This window comes from Misgurnus anguillicaudatus, chromosome 18, assembly GCF_027580225.2.
Source record: "Misgurnus anguillicaudatus chromosome 18, ASM2758022v2, whole genome shotgun sequence".
NCBI lineage: Eukaryota > Metazoa > Chordata > Actinopteri > Cypriniformes > Cobitidae > Misgurnus > Misgurnus anguillicaudatus.
In genome coordinates this window covers 28173056-28189680 of record NC_073354.2, presented here as the reverse complement: position 1 = coordinate 28189680, position 16625 = coordinate 28173056, and the positions used below count along the sequence as shown (strand labels likewise).

The 16625-nt window shown below is 35.8% G+C and overlaps 1 protein-coding gene across 1 annotated transcript in view; it reads left to right on the top strand.

The window, feature by feature from the left end:
* The window catches only part of slc5a6a (solute carrier family 5 member 6a), a 30117-nt gene extending 14453 nt beyond the window's left edge, over positions 1-15664 (top strand). The window contains exons 9-16 of the mRNA XM_055185633.2: positions 2606-2694; positions 2802-2914; positions 7067-7134; positions 7244-7330; positions 7455-7627; positions 8010-8113; positions 10774-10895; positions 11100-15664. Coding sequence (XP_055041608.2) covers positions 2606-2694; positions 2802-2914; positions 7067-7134; positions 7244-7330; positions 7455-7627; positions 8010-8113; positions 10774-10895; positions 11100-11255 — 912 coding nt within the window. The 3' untranslated portion in view covers positions 11256-15664. The remainder of the gene's footprint in view (positions 1-2605; positions 2695-2801; positions 2915-7066; positions 7135-7243; positions 7331-7454; positions 7628-8009; positions 8114-10773; positions 10896-11099) is intronic.
* Positions 15665-16625: the final 961 nt, after the last annotated feature.

Sequence of the window (16625 nt, the reverse complement as noted above, 5' to 3'; positions counted from 1 at the left end):
ATTACCGTATTTTCTGGACTATAAGTCGCTCCGGAGTATAAGTCGCATCAGTCAAAAAATGCGTCATAAAGAGGAAAAAAACATATATAAATCGCACTGGACTATAAGTTGCATTTATTTAGAAAATTATTATTCTTTTTGGGGGCATTAAAGGAATAGTCTACTCATTTTCAATATTAAAATATGTTATTACCTTAACTAAGAACTGTTGAATCATCCCTCTATCATCTGTGTGTGTGCACGTAAGCGCTGGAGCGCGCTGCGACGCTACGATAGCATTTAGCTTAGCCCCATTCATTCAATGGTACCATTTAGAGATAAAGTTAGAAGTGACCAAACACATCAACGTTTTTCCTATTTAAGACGAGTAGTTACACAAGCAAGTTTGGTGTTACAAAATAAAACATAGCACTTTTCTAAGCGGATTTAAAAGAGTAACTATATTTTATGGCGTAATAGCACTTTTGGGAGTGCTTCGACTCGCCTGAAAAGTCCGCTCCCCTTCTCACTCTCATAATGGGAGAGGGAGGGTGTTACTGCGCAGGGTCGAAGTGCTCCCAGGGGTGCTATTGCGCCATAAAATATAGTTACTCTTTTAAATCCGCTTAGAAAACGCTATGTTTTATTTTGTACCACCAAACTTGCTCGTATAACTACTCGTCTTAAATAGGAAAAACGTTGATGTGTTTGGTCACTTCTAACTTTATCTCTAAATGGTACCATTGAATGAATGGGGCTAAGCTAAATGCTGTCGTGGCGTCGCAGCGCGCTCCAGCGCTTGCGTGCGCGCACACAGATGGTGGAGGGGTGATTCAGCGGTTCTTGGTTGAGGTGATAACATATTTTGGTATTGAAAATGAGTAGACTATTCCTTTAAGTCTTTCTCCATTGTCTTTAAGTTAATGTTTCAGTTAACAGTTTTTTTCAGTGGTAGGCTAAAGGAGCAACATATAGCGTCCTCTCATGGCTGTAGACGGCAATCTTTTATTTTGGTTCATGTTAGTCAGTATGAATTAATTTTGACAAGTCGCACCTGACTATTAGTCGCAGGACCAGCCAAACTATGAAAAACAGTGCGACTTATAGTCCGGAAAAATACGGTAGTCCATTTTCTTAAAAGAAAAATCCAGATAATTTACTCACCACCAAAAATAACATTTGTTTTGCTAGATAAGAGTTTGGGATTGTTTATAGTCCTTTGAAACTCTGTTGAAAAAAACTGTTAAGTGTTGAGTTAAGTAATAAATGTTGGGCTCTATTAAAGTCCATTAAAATGAGAAAAAACCTGCAATGTTTTCCTCAAAAAACATAGTTTCTTCTCGACTGAACAAAGAAAGACATCAGCGTTTTGGATGACATTGTGGTGACTAAATTATCTGGATTTTTCTTTTAAGAAAATGGACTAATCCTTTAATTGCTTTGCAACAGGGTAAAAAACACTATATGAATACAATTGACTTGACCTCAGTTTTCAGTTTTTTTTTTTCTGTATAATGACATTAACATGAACTATCAAGCTCCAAAAATAACAAAAGTGAAAGCGTTTGTTTCACAAAACAATTTAAATAGGTTTGTTACAACCTGATTTTTAAGGTTTTGTTCTTTCAGTTCTGAATTTATTTTTATTCATATTTTGAGTATGATATCCGGTGACTTCTTTTTTCGAGGGCGCACAATGCAAAGTTTCGTCACAACATGTATCTAGCCCGTCGTGTGTGTGGTTCGTAATTTCAAAATATGTGTTCGGCGCGTCGAGTGAACCTATGTGCATCACGTGTCTTGTCAAAATAAGTGCCTGCTGCAGACGCGACTAAAGGGTTTATGATAAAAGAGACACTCGCATAGTCTCATGCGTAATCAGATTTGAAGTGAGTGCCTTGCGTGTATTTTGTACATTTTTATCAGAAACTGTTTTGACGCATTTGCAGGAGGCACTTATTTTGAAAAAACACGTGATGCACATTCACATGACGCAACAAACACATATTTTGAAAACACGAGCAACACACATGACACTCAGAACACATATTTTGGATTTGCGCCCCTCTGAAAAGCAGTCACGAGCCGCCACTGATATCATCCATCATATCCTCTTTTGCTATTAAACACATTTGTACCCTGGTCTTAGGTGGATTTTGTTTTATTATTATTTTTTGTTGTTGTTTTTGAGATTTATACGTCACCTGAAAGCTTAATAAATAAGCTTTCAATTGATGTATGATTTGTAAGGATAGGAAAATTATTAGCTGATACATAACTATTTGAAAATCTGGAATCTGGGGGTGCAAAAAATCTAAATATTAAGAAAATCACCTTTAAAGTTGTCCAAATGAAGTCCTTAGCAACATATATAACTAACAATAAATTAATTTTGTATATATTTATGGTAGGAAAGTACAAAATATTTTCATGGAACATTTACTTAAAAATTATATTGAAAAAAAATCGATAATTTCTACCAATACAATGTATTTTTGTGTGTATATTACAAATATACCAATACTACTTATGACTGGTTTTGTGGTCCAGGGTCACATTTCTTGTAGATTTATTAAAATTACTGATGAATTTCATGTTTATGTTCTCATTGTTGGTCTCATTGCAGATGGTGCTGTACTTTGTGATGGATGTATTAAGAGATCTTCCTGGTTTGCCAGGACTGTTTGTCGCCTGCCTCTTCAGTGGTGCTTTAAGGTAACAACCACCTACAGTAAATATGGGATGAAGGTTAGATGTAATTTAAAAAATATGAGTGTTAAAACTGTTTTATTTATTTTAATGCCATCCGTTCTCTCTTATAGTACAATCTCATCTGCCTTCAACTCCCTGGCAACAGTTACCATGGAAGACCTGATCAAACCTCACGTCCCACCCATGACTGAGGCCCGTGCCACCATGCTATCAAAACTCTTGGGTAAGCTATTTAAGCATTATTACTTGAGCAAGAGTGCTGTTGTGCCAAGTAGTCAGAGTTGATTTTGTTCTTGTGTCCAACAGCATAAGTGCACACCAAAGTTTTTACGCCGACGGCCGGCATATGTTTTCAATAGTTTCCAATGGAAGTGCTGCGTTTTTCAAAGAGCCAGCAGCTGGTGGGGTTTTTAGCGCTGAAAGCCGCTGAGCGCCTAAATTTTTTGTTTTTAACTTAAATGGAAAGTTCACCCAAAAATAAAAATAATGTCATTGATCACTCATGTCGTTCCAACCTCGGAAGACTTCCGTTCATCTTCGGAACACAGTTTAAGATGTTTTAGATTTAGTCCGAGAGCTTGCTGAGCCTCCATTTAAAATCTGTGTACGATATACTGTCCATGTCCAGAAAGGTAATAAAAACATCATCAAAGTAGGCCATGTGACATCAGTGGGTCAGTTAGAATGTGTTAAAGAATCAAAAATACATTTTGCTTCCAGAATTAGGCCTTTATTCAGCATTGTCTTCTCTTCCAGTTCTGTTGTGAACCGTGTGGACCAGACTGAGGTCATGTGACTGCAGTGACGTGGCTGACGTGTTATCTGGTGCGCCCCAGCTGTTTTTTTTCTTTTTGTACGCCCAAGCTTTGTTTATAGCCTGAAGGAGAGGCACACTGTAAGTTTGAAAATAACTTTGCAAACATGTCTGAGGATAAAACGTCAGCCGTGTCACTGCGGTCACGTGACTTCAATCTTGTGCACGCGGTTCACAACAGAACGTGAAGAAAAGACAATGCTGAACAGTGTTGTTTTCGTCAACAATGACGATAACGAAATGATTTCGTTGACGCACCTATTTTTTATGACGCTAACGCGACGATGACTAGCTAAAAATGTCTCTAAGTTGACAAAAACATGACGAGACGCTTTCAAGTTTTCGTTGACGAGACGGAACGAAAATGATTATAAGTCTGACGTTCACAATCCATGTCATTTCTGCATATGTTGCGTGAAATCTGTCTGTTTTTAGCTAAAAAGTATCAGCAATACTGCCGCTTCCTATCCTTGGTTTGGGTCAACACAGTCTCATTCACGCCCACCACCCGGCTGCCGCCATGCCGCGCACGCGCACCAGATTTCAAACAACAACAACACACCTGCGGCTGTGGTGAGTTTGAAGGACTGTAGCGGTGACGCCAATTAACGGAAACGACTTTTTTGTTATGACATGTGCAGAAGGCACTAGGGCTGGGAGATTTGTCCCCCTAAAAAAATCTGTAATTTTTTTATAAAAAACTCGATTTACGATTCGATTCCATTTTCCCCCCCGCCCCCATTTAAAACAAAATAATTGCAAACTGTACATATATTAAAAAAATATATACAGTATTTATTATATTTAATTAAAATCCATCAACATGAAATTTACATGAATCCAAAGCAACTCCACACGACTGAATTCGAAAAGCATTTTTTGGAGGAGCTGCTCTCTTTCGCCGGCTGTTTTTGCCATGTTGTTTGCATGCGGTGCCCTTGGGAGAGGGGAGGGGCAGAGGGCTGCGCCGCAGGGAGCGTGCTACGGAAACCCTGAAGGAAGATTTGGTGAATGCAAAATGTATGTACTGCGCTATACTGCAGAGGGAGAGAAAAAATCTAAAAAATTTATTTTTTTTAAAATACTGTATGAATCGATTTGACCTAACAACTCGATTTTAAAATCAAATCGATTTTTTCCCCAGCCCTAGAAGTAGGGCTGCACGATTACAGGAAAAATTATGATCACGATTGTTTTGCTCAAACTTTTGATCACGATTAAAAATTATGATCATTCTTTTAGTGAAGAACTTCTATTTACTTCTGTATTTTTATCACATTTTACAGCCATGTATATAATATTATATACATTTTATATGCCTATATTATAAAATATTTTATTGTTTTGTAATATCCACAGCTCCCATTCTCTTATATCTTTTTAAAACATTTAAAATCATTCCGCAAAATTCTGCATAGATTTTGCAAAAGAAATGCGCAGAAATAACAAAAAAAATAACTCCTTACACAGATTTCTTACAGCTGTACTACTATTGCAGCAATTAAAGCAGTTCAGTTTTAACTGTCAAAATTATAAAATATCTTTTATTTCTTAAATTTTAGAGCCTTTTTTGTTTGTTAAATTAAGGTTTTTGATAATGACCAAGCAGTTAGCAGCCGACAGCTAACGTCATTTTGACGACTTGTTTGATCAGTTGAGCCTCTCAAATCAACACTTCACTTGCCTACAATAATATCTATATAAAATATATATTTTCAGCATATAACAATGTTAGTTTAAATGTTTATTATCAACACACTATTATTTTAAAAAGCGGAGGGAGGCTGCTCTGTTGTTCGCAGTTGCGGCGGGGTGCAGAAAAATAATGAAAAATAATGAATCAAAACAAAACGAAATAAACATGCAGGTTGCCTGCCTTACACATTCGCTATGCATCAATTAAAATTCAAGGCTTTACCATAGAACATGGTTATTCATGTATCCAACAGTTAAACTAAGAAAAAAGTCTCTCAAACAAGAAAAAAATGACACCGCATTTTTACATAACTACAGAAAGAAGTCTTTTATAGATTATGCGCAGTATTTAAGGTTTTAATTCAGTTCTCCATTTTTCCCGATGCACTGAAGTCCTGCTGCTGGCGGAGACGCTAAACACCGTTGCAACAGGTGCATTGTGAATGTGCGTAGTGGACTTGTGCAATGGGTTAACCGTCTTTTAAAATGTATCAATGTCTCAACATTTCTTTTAATTAAATTAAAATATAAAAAGGTAGAGAAGCCTAAAAAATCCAGAGGCCTGGCCGCATATCAACTGTGATGTTAAAATTTGTCTGAAACCCGACCCGAGGGGCGTAAAGAGGCTGAAATGCAGGGCTCTAATATATATATTTATATGAAATTAGAATTAAACTGAAATAAAAACAAATTGCGGCAATATTTTTTTTAAACCCCTTGCTGCTCACGGTGCTTATTGACACACATCTTTGGCTAATTTACATGATAAGCGATCCCTTATTGTTTTCTCTGTTGTGGATGGTCTGGGATTTTTTTTATGGTTGCCGCTTCAACTTTTGAAACTTTTGATATTTCACGTTTGGACGGAACAGGATCACAGTTTGCACAAGACGTATCTTACCTGATCAGCATCACTTTCCTCAAATCCGAAATATCCAAACAATGTAGGTAGGCCTATATGACCCTTTTTGGGAATTAAACTCTGCACTTTCTTCTTGTTGCTCTGCCTTTATTCTCGTTCAAGGTGAATGACCGTAAATCTTGTGATGCTAACGTATTTCTACCATAACACAGACTGCGCTTGCAAAAACACTCCGTTTACTCTGACTCCGCCCATAACAAACACACTGCTTGATTCTAGACTGTCTGTTTTGTGCTTGGTCTTTACACATTAATCGCGACGATTGTCATTAATTAATCGTGGGGAACGCATATCGTTATCATGATAAAAATACGATTAATCGTGTCACCCTACCTAGAACACACACTGATTAAACAACGGCAAGACCTCAGGGACAACCTTAATGCACATTTTAATATTATTAAATACACCACACTTTTTAACCTAAATTAATTTGTTAAAAAATATATTTTTTTGCTAAAATTGACTAAAACTTGACTAAGACTAACAATTTTATAAGTGACTAAAATGTGACTAAAACTTAAAGCATTTTCATCCAAAAGACTAAAACTGAAAGGGCTGCCAAAAATAACACTGATGCTGAAGTCGTAATTTTTGTTATTTTTGGGCCAAAATGTATTTTCGATGTTTTAACACATTCTAACTGACCCACTGATTTCACATGGACTTGTGAAAAAAACGTTGGTGTGCGCGCCCCCTTAATAGTGTAATTGCTATTAAATTATGTTTATTGCTTTCATATATAACAGTATTACAAAAAGCAATTTGAGTTTTATATAATTATTGGTCAGGTTTTCATTATCGTTTTGGACAGTGTAAATTGACTGTAATCACTCCAGCTAGCTCCACACTTGCTGGCTGTCTGCCTTTGAAAACGTCTTCTCACTCCTGCCAAATCACACAACCACTAAGTAATTTTTAGTTGTCTTTATCTTCTCTCTCAGCTCTTGGCTATGGATTTGTGTGTTTGGCTATGGCGTACCTTGCTTCTTTAATGGGCTCTGTGCTGCAGGTGAGATTAAAGATCCACAATTGCTTAGCATGAATTTAATAATAATGGCTTGTTATTTCAAACACATTAGAGATCATATGTTTATTTTGGTTATGTGTATCTCATTCAGGCAGCACTCAGTATATTTGGAATGGTGGGAGGGCCTCTTTTGGGTCTTTTTTGTCTCGGGATGTTTTTCCCATGTGCTAATTCCACCGTAAGTTAAACAATATGTAAACAAAACATTTATTCCCGTGTCAACTTTTCATTTTCTGTTAGTTTCTTCTGAGTCTAGAATAGAGTAAGATAGGGGATTTCATGTATCATGTGTATGTTTTCAGGGTGCTCTGGTTGGGCTGGCAGCTGGGCTGGTCATGGCTTTCTGGATTGGTATCGGAAGTTTCATCTCACGAATGCCCACATCTGTAGCACCTATGATAAATGCCACCGCCTTTCCTGAGATTGGAAACATGACGACCGCCATCATGACCACACTCATCACAACTAAACCTAGGTTTGTTTTAGCCTTAGATAACAACCAAGGCCTGTAGCTCTGAAACACATTTGCTATGCAGAAAATAATGAATGCTTATGTTTTGTTCATTTATATTTATGTACAATTTTGACTGTAAAATGTAATGATCACTTCTGTCCTAGTGGAAAACCCATTGCTTAAACATCTTAATTTTACTAAGGCCTGGTTTTAGCTAAGCCTGGTCTGTGAAACCAGGCCTTATTGTTTTATCTGAAGAATTTATTTGCTTGACAAGTTGAACATGAATGCCACGCGGATTGATTTTTACTGTACAATGGGAAAACATTCCCATTTTGTGCCTGAATTGTCTTTATGGGGTTGCTGTAGACCAAACTCATTTACTGTCTCTTTGTCCTTATAGGCCAACTGGTGTTCAGGCTCTGTATTCTTTATCATACATGTGGTACAGCGCTCATAATTCAACAACTGTTGTGGTGGTGGGACTATTGGTCAGCTTCCTCACAGGTAAAGTGTGCTTCTCAACACATTCTCATCATCTAGTCGTATTTATATCCTAATCATACATTTTAGTTATTTTTTTACTAAAATAGAAATAAATTATATGTGACCCTAGACCATTAAACTGAATAAATAATCTTTTAATTTATGTATGGTTTGTTCGGATAAGACCATATTTGTCCAATATACTATTAGAAAATAAACAATTTGAGAAAATTAGCTTTAAAGTTGTCCAAAAGATGTACAACTGCATCCACTTACAAAATAAAGTTTTAAATATATTTACAGTAGGAAATTTACTAAATATCTTCATGGAACATGATTTTCCTTAAGTTCTTAACTGACACTGTCCCGTGAGCGGGACACTTGATTTTACTTCAATATTTTGCATGTAAATATAAAAACCTAAACCCTACAACAACCTTACAACACTCTAAACCTAAAAAATCATGACAAACTATATGTCACCAGAAAGCTCTCACAAGGTAGTTTTCATATTTCAAGGTCATTCAATGATAGAAATAATGTAGTGACAGTTTTTTTTGTTACATGACCTCCCCCCATAGGAATGCATATTCATTATTATTTATTCATAACACAATATCCTACTATAAATCTTCAAAAATGTTGACAAACTATGTATCAAGTGTGTAGTTTTCATATTTCAAAACCTTTTTGCATTAATAATAATGCAGCGACAGTCATTTATTAATTTATGACGACCGTTGACACCTAATGGCAGGGACGGATTGGCAATCTGTGCGTTCTGGAAAAGTCCAGAACGGCCGTTCAACGGAGGGCCGTCGCCCGGCTGATGGCAAAAAAAGTCTAATAACGCAATATGAACAGCCAACAGCAGAGGCACTAATACGATCACTTATATGCTGCTGCGTGTAAAAAAAAACAAGAGTCGGCCTACTAGCCGTGATTGGTCCACGGATTCCCGGAATTCGTGAGCGTCTATGTTTGCGAGCCTGAGCATCCACAGCCTGGTCATGATGAGGGACAGACCGAGTTAACTTCACATCAGCAAGAGCTAAGTGCCAGTAGTAGCAGGACACGTGACATTATAATGTAATATACACGATATAAAAATAAATAAAACTCTCGTGAAAATTAACGTAATGCGCAACTAGTGATTAGAGAAAGACGTGATGTGAGTGTGTGTGTGTGTGTGTGTGTGTGTGTGTGTGTGTGTGTGAGAGAGAGAGGCGCGGGCGCGATTGAACAGTGGAAACATAAAAACAATACATACTCTGTCATTTTGTTCATATGGGACATAATTCAAACTGCAAAGTGTTTGCTTATATTTGTATACAGTCGCAATAAAACAAAACATTTTGCTTTTGTCAAACTGTAAACTCTTGTCAAACTGTAACCTACAACTGTCATCTAACCAAAATCACACACATCAAAGCAAAAAATATTTATCCAACCCCGTTTAAAAACAGTCTGTGGGTGGATATTCATCGTATTGCATTGGTTTTTATTTCTTTCATTGACTTTATTGTATATGAGAGGTTGTAGTGAGCTCACATTTTCTGCTACAATGAAGACTAAGGTATTGAATTAAACGGGTAAATATCAGGCATGCATTGCAACCACTCTAAACGTGCTAATAAGAAAGGGGGCTAAATAATTGACCAAATATTAGTTTAACCAAAAAATCCTAGCTTGCACTTTCTGTCTGTCTTCCATCAGAGTGCAGTTTTCCTTGTCTTTCATATTTGTGTTTAGTATTGTGGAATTGGCAAAGACCTGGTGGTTGTTTGTGAAAGCTGTACAGACAAAATTAATAGGCCTAGCTATTTTCATTATTTTACAGCCTTATTATACATCAAAGTTTAATATGACATGGACAAAATATTAAATATCCTTGTCTAATAGTCTGACAGTATTGTGGCATAGTATCAGGACATCCTTGTGTCTGTTGCGCACGGCTAGGGGCGAATGGCCGGATGATGGGCGTATTTGGGAAAAAGTCCAGGGCTGTTTTTAGCCCCAGTCCGTCCCTGCCTAATGGCCATTGTTGGTAAAACCACTAAAAATGTAACGCAAACCTTTTTTTTGTGATTTTAACTTAAAATTTGGATCTCAACTCTCTGAGACTTATGGCTTCATGTTTGCATTATTACTTTTGTAAAATATTTACATTTTTATAATTATATTTATAAAATGAATATGTTATTGCATTATTTTTAATTCTTAAACAACTTTTTAAATATTTTTACCTCAAACACTTCTGTGAAAAACCTTAAATTGTCTTCTTTGAAACAAGACCAAGATTAGGCTTCTAGGCCGGAAAATACCAGAGTTATATTAATTTGAAAGTGTACATCACAGTTTCACCCCTCTCAAAGTGGGTTGGTGCCAGTTGAGATATCCTAATTATTTTTAGCATGAAAGAAAAACCTTTTTTCCTGAATTTTGACCCATACAATGTATTGTTGGCTATTGCTACAAATATACACGTGTGATTTAAGAGGTTTTATGGTCAAATATATTATTTGCAGCGGGCTTTGAAACTGGTAAAGCTGCTTGTGTCATTGTCGCATATCTATTCTCAAATTTGTCTCAACGAATTGATCTGAAAGTCTGGATCAGGAGTCATTGTTAAATATTATTAGGCTGTCAATAAATGTTTTCTGTGCTTTGGGTTCACTCAGGTCCCTGGAAGGAGAAACAGTTGAACCCAGGCACGATTTACCCCGTACTGGGCAATTTGCTTTTCTTTCTGCCCCAACGCTACAAAGAGAAACTCTGCTGCGTTACCCCATTGGGATACAAGGTAACACTTAGCACTTAAATAAATAATAAGATCATAAAGGTCACTGACATGTCACTATAATCATGCTTATCTTTGATTGGACCAAAATATAGTTACAAGACCAACAAAGTTACATATTTAATAAATCACATTCACCATCCCTTATGTAGACTATGTACCTGTACTTGCATTATGTGCTTATATTTGTCTGTTTCTATGCTTCAGCCTAAAGGGGCACAGCCTTATCAGATGGCACAGAAAGAGAAGAATGGCGTTGCCTGCACTGATGATGAAGACAAGCTCAGGGAAGAGGAGGCTGAACAGGGCACCGCCCAGCCTACCTGCAACATTGTCCATACGGTGCAGGAAACAGCCTTGTAAAAGGTCACTCACTACATCACGTCAACGTACTGAAGAGCCACCTGGTGGCCACGAAAATGGCCCTCTGCAATATTGGTACGCTGTGCCCCAAACTGCCAATGATTTAGGTTTTGGTACTTGATGATGTCACTGGTCCGTGTCATTATTTGAAAGTAGTTTACAAGACCTGAATTTAATCTCAAGAGTACTTTATAATCAAACACTGCTCAGTCATGATAAGCACACGCGCACAAATAAAAAAAATAACACTGTTGAAGTCAAGTTTGAGGTGGGTGGTTTATCACAAGATGAACTACGGTTTGCACAATTCCTCAAACTTTGACTGTCGGCTGTTGTTTAATGTTAGTGCCAGTTGCCAGGTTTGGGATCCTTGGCTCCCAAAAATGTTGTTTTGTCCAAAGTTCATAACCGCTAGCCTTTCTTTCCTGTATGCCTTCGAAAGTGCTACAGATGTGTTAGTTCACTAAACCAAGTTCACGTTTACATCAAAAGAAAATTGCCAATACTTCAAATGGAAGAGTAGTTCACTTTTAGCTTGACGTTTATGAAGACACCACCTACGATGAAAAAGTGTCATAATTGTTCTAGATGTTGTGAATCTAATGCATGTCAAATCTATCTCATGTCAGATCTCTAATCCCCTCATTGAAGTTCGTGGTAAGTGCCTCCTCATATGAATGTATCACGTTCAGTAGTTTTGTGACTGTAGTTTGTCGATTTTTAGCTTTGTCCAGCTGATAGGACCTCTGAATTCCCATAATGCACTGTATAAAAAATAACTGGATAACTGTCCCTGTAGCATCTCAGAAAGTTTAACTTGTCAAGATCAAATAGTATTTTAATTTATTTAGGTTAAGTCAAGTGTAGTAATGTTATTATTTATAATGTAGATTGTTCTTTGGAAGTCATAATAGCATCTTATATATGATATAGACCTTAGATATAAAGCTAAAGATGCTTGTTATAACATAAAGAGTAGATTTACTGCATAGAATTGATGCGTATTTAAAAACGATTGAGCGAAATGATCAAAAAAATTATTACTTTCATTGCATATGAATTGATTCGGTTGCACTAGTTTCTTGTAATTTAGTTTTTTTAATGTAAGAGAAATTATACAGTATAGCGATTATTTCTCTATGATTTGCCGTGTAGTCGAAATTCAGACCTCAGTCCATTTGTAGATGCTATAGACATTTGTGGGATGTCTTGTATTGTGCCTGCCTGTGGTTAATGAAAGCTTTCTCTGATCCGTCAGGTTAACAATATGCCGTGTTTGCCGTTTGCTGAACTTTCACATTTGTTTATTGTCAGTGCTTCATGTTCGTCTGAAAACACGTTTTAGTTATGCATTTGTGCAAACACTCATTTTCATAATGAATTATGTTCATTATGTGTAGAATCAGAAGGGGTTGTTCACACAGCAGATGCATCCAAATTAAGAGTTGGTTCCAAAAAAAACCGCCAAAATCAGTATTGTATTTGGTCAGTATTAAAAAGTAAATTCTTTATTTTATGCAAAATCCGATATCCGCCATGTTATTCTGTCATCTTTTCTCCCTTTTTTCTAAACCATGACAAACGCCAGTCCAACTTCTCTGCAGAATGCAATACATCCGCTTAAACAAATAACAGCGCACCATTCCAAACATTGTAAACAATAATGGCGGCACTTCAAATACACACGGAATCCTAGTTTTTCCTTATATACTTTGTACTATTTGATCAGCAAACAAACAAAAAGAAAATAGTAATTTTGATGGCATTGATAAACCTGTAGTGTTTTTTTTTTTTTTGTGGCGGGGAAGAAATGTAAGCCATTAAAATCGAATCATTTACATGAGAGGCACTCAGGCAACGGAAAAATGCCGGCTGTTGCTTGTTCTCACACGACAGCATTAAGCTTCTGTCATGCTAACACATTGACCCCAGGGGTTCTTGTAAAAAACTTTCCAGTATTTTACTCGAAGTTAACAAAAATCGAGCAGGACCAAAACATGATTTTACAACTGATCGCTGTCAAGAAAGTTCAGTGACGACGTCCCAAGATGTTAGCAGCAATGACAGTGTTCTTAATATGACAAAGTAAATGTTTTGATTGATGTCATTAATGTTTATTTTTTAAATCAGTGTATACCACTAGTCTAGTCAACTAAATTAATATAACATGGCAAAGATTAATGCACATTTATATATTGATTCAATAGATTTATAACATTTAAAAAAAAACTTCATGGATTTATTGCATTGTGCGGAAAAAATAATCCATTTTATAATTAATCTTTGTAAATCAAATTATGGATTTGAATTTTTCATGTTATTATAACCTAAAGACGCTATGTAAAAAAGTTTGTAACAGAAAATAGTGGTTTTCATCTTGTCACTTTCTTGGTATAGAAAACACGTTTATTTATTTATGGATTTATTGCGTTTTGGAACCAAACTCTTCAAATATAACCTTGATATCTTTATTATTGACTGAGTAAAGTCATGTCGAAGATTAAAATCAATGTGAAAACAATGACTGAAATCAAACTTTGATGCTCCTAATCTTTTTATTAGATTGTAAGTCTACCTGCATTTTTTTATGGACAAGCTTTAATAACATATATGTGACCGTGGACTACAAAACCAGTCATAAATCGCATGGGTATATTTTTAACAATAACCAACAATACATTGTATGGGTCAAAATTATCATAAATAAATATCGCATTGTAAATATATCAAAAAAGTATTTATCATTAGTAATATGTATTGCTAAGGACTTCATTTGGACAACTTTACAGGCAATTTTCTCAATATTTAGGTAATTTGCACCCTCATATTCCAGATTTTCAAATAGTTGTATCTCATGCAAATATTATTCTACCCTTACCAACCATTCATCAATAGAAAGCTTATTGTTTCTTACAATTTAAAAAAATTGACTCTTATGACTGGCCCATAGGACTATTTGTGGTTCATGGTCACATATACCCCCACAAGGCAAAGCGTGTCTGGTGTGATCTGCCCCTAAAAATGTTTACCTCCAGTCACTTACAGACCCATCTACATTTCACGTGTATCATCTCTGGGATGAAATAACCATGCCAGCAATTTTGAGGCTAACAGTATTAGATGCAAAACCAGACATTTGTTGGTTAGGCAATCGTAGTTGGCAAAGATCTTAAAGACAACAGATATTGAAAGTCATTCTATATTTCTTTGAATTATATAGTCGTCTGTTTATTTTATGTAAACAAAAAAACTCTTTTCATTTTTACTTTTGCTAACTTGATCATTCCAATCGCAACCGGTTTAGTACAGCGATAGCCTACACACTGCAAAACATTATTTTCAAGAAAAATCTTGGTATTTTCGTCTTGTTTTCGGTGGAAATATCTAAAAATTCTTAAATTTAAGATGCTTTTTCTTGGTGAGCAAAACGACCCAAGAAAATAAGTCTGGTTTTTAGACCAAAAATATCAAATTTGGGTGATTTTGTGCCTAAAACAAGCAAAGGGATCTGTCAATGGGGTGAGCAAATTTTTTGGAATATTTCTTGAATTTAATGTTTAAGAAAAAGTTTCAAGATTTTTTGCTCACCCCATTGGCAGATTTTTTTTGCTTGTTTTATGCACAAAACCACTTAAATTTCTTAATTTGGGAATTTTTGGATGTTTTTGCTGAGAACAGGACAAAAATACTAAGATTTTTTTTTCTTGAAAATAATTTTTTGCAGTGCATTTAGTGTAATATGTGACCATTTCTCATGAGTACTGTTATTGTATTCATAGACATGTAGAGCTGTTTATCCATTATTATTGTCTAGAGTATTACATGGATCAGTTTTCATCTGTCACACCAGAAATTACTTGAATTACATGTGCTAAATGCTTTCCTAAAACACCTGAATTTGTCATTCAAATGAAGCTTTGTCTTTATTATCTGTCACACTGAGAAAGATATAAATCTGAAGTACTACGGTTCCCTAGAACCAGAATCAAGAACTGCCATAGATACACAAAATATTTCATCTGAAAGTATTTTGTTTCTCTCTAGAGAGTGTTTTTATATAATTCATGTCCCCTATGAGTGACTCTATTGCCACAATGTAAACTTGCATAAGAACTGGCAAATGTGCTGTGGCATGTAAGACTTAAGAAAGGATCAAACTGTGCTATCCTACAATCTTATTGAGCCTGAGAATCAATCTTGGGCGACTTCTGCGAGCTTCACTGTGAGACTTGTTTTTTATGACATTTTTTAAGTAGGCTACTTACTTTATATGGAGAGTGCACAATTCTCAGTACAACCAAAATAAATATTTCAACACCTAATATTTATGTTTATATAAATATTATGAGAATATTTATTTTTTTATCTAAAGTTTTTTTTTTTTTTACCAAATATGCATTCCAAAAATACCACAAGCAATGGAGTCGGACCAGCTTCATTGCTTTGGCTGTGCCTTCACTTTTGTGTCTCTTTATTTGATTGGTCACGAAAGTTCCCGCCAAGAACTTTCCACTATGTGAAAGAGACTCAGTTGTATTGACCTGCAAAGCGTCTATAGCGATGATACTTTAATAAATATACTGTAGATCAATGCCGAATAGAGGAACAGTTGTTCTTAGCCACACTATTGGGCATTACTTGTGAACACTCATTTTCCTCTCAATGAATTGTTTGTAATGAGAAAGATTATAAATTTGTCTTGATAAAATAAAAAATGTCTTCCTGGCTGTCTTTTGTGCTTTTTTTAATGCTACAATTTACAAGTTCTCAGTAAAACAAATGAGCAAAAAGTATTTTTTATAGTAATGTCTGTGTAGATTTTAATGGCATCTAGTGGTGAGATGGTGAGTAGGAACCAACAGCTAATTTCTCTCTTCCAAAACGCATAGAGAAGCTACAGTAGCCGTCACAGGACAAACACGTAAATGCACTCTGTATAGCTGTTTGTCCACTTAGGGCTACTGTAGAAACATGGCGGCGACTTTCATGTAAGGGAACACGTGGTGTATGTAGATAAAACGACTCATTATAAGGTAATAAAAACAATACAGTTTGTTTTGTAAGGTCTTTATACACCACTGATAATATAGTTATGTATACATTGCATTTCTGTCAAGAGATCCTTCTACAAGTTACATAGTGCACCTTTAATATCAAAATTGTATTTACTACTGTGGTCCCATACACTTACTTGGATGTCCAAATTACAAATTATAAAATCTGCTATCAATCATTTAAGTTACAGTAAAACAGTCCGAACAGAGCACATGATAAACTGCAATAGTGCATTTCTTATATTTCTACCATATTTCTTACATCTTAGCATTCAGTAATATTCCCGCCAAGTTGCAGTTGCACATGATAGCTTAA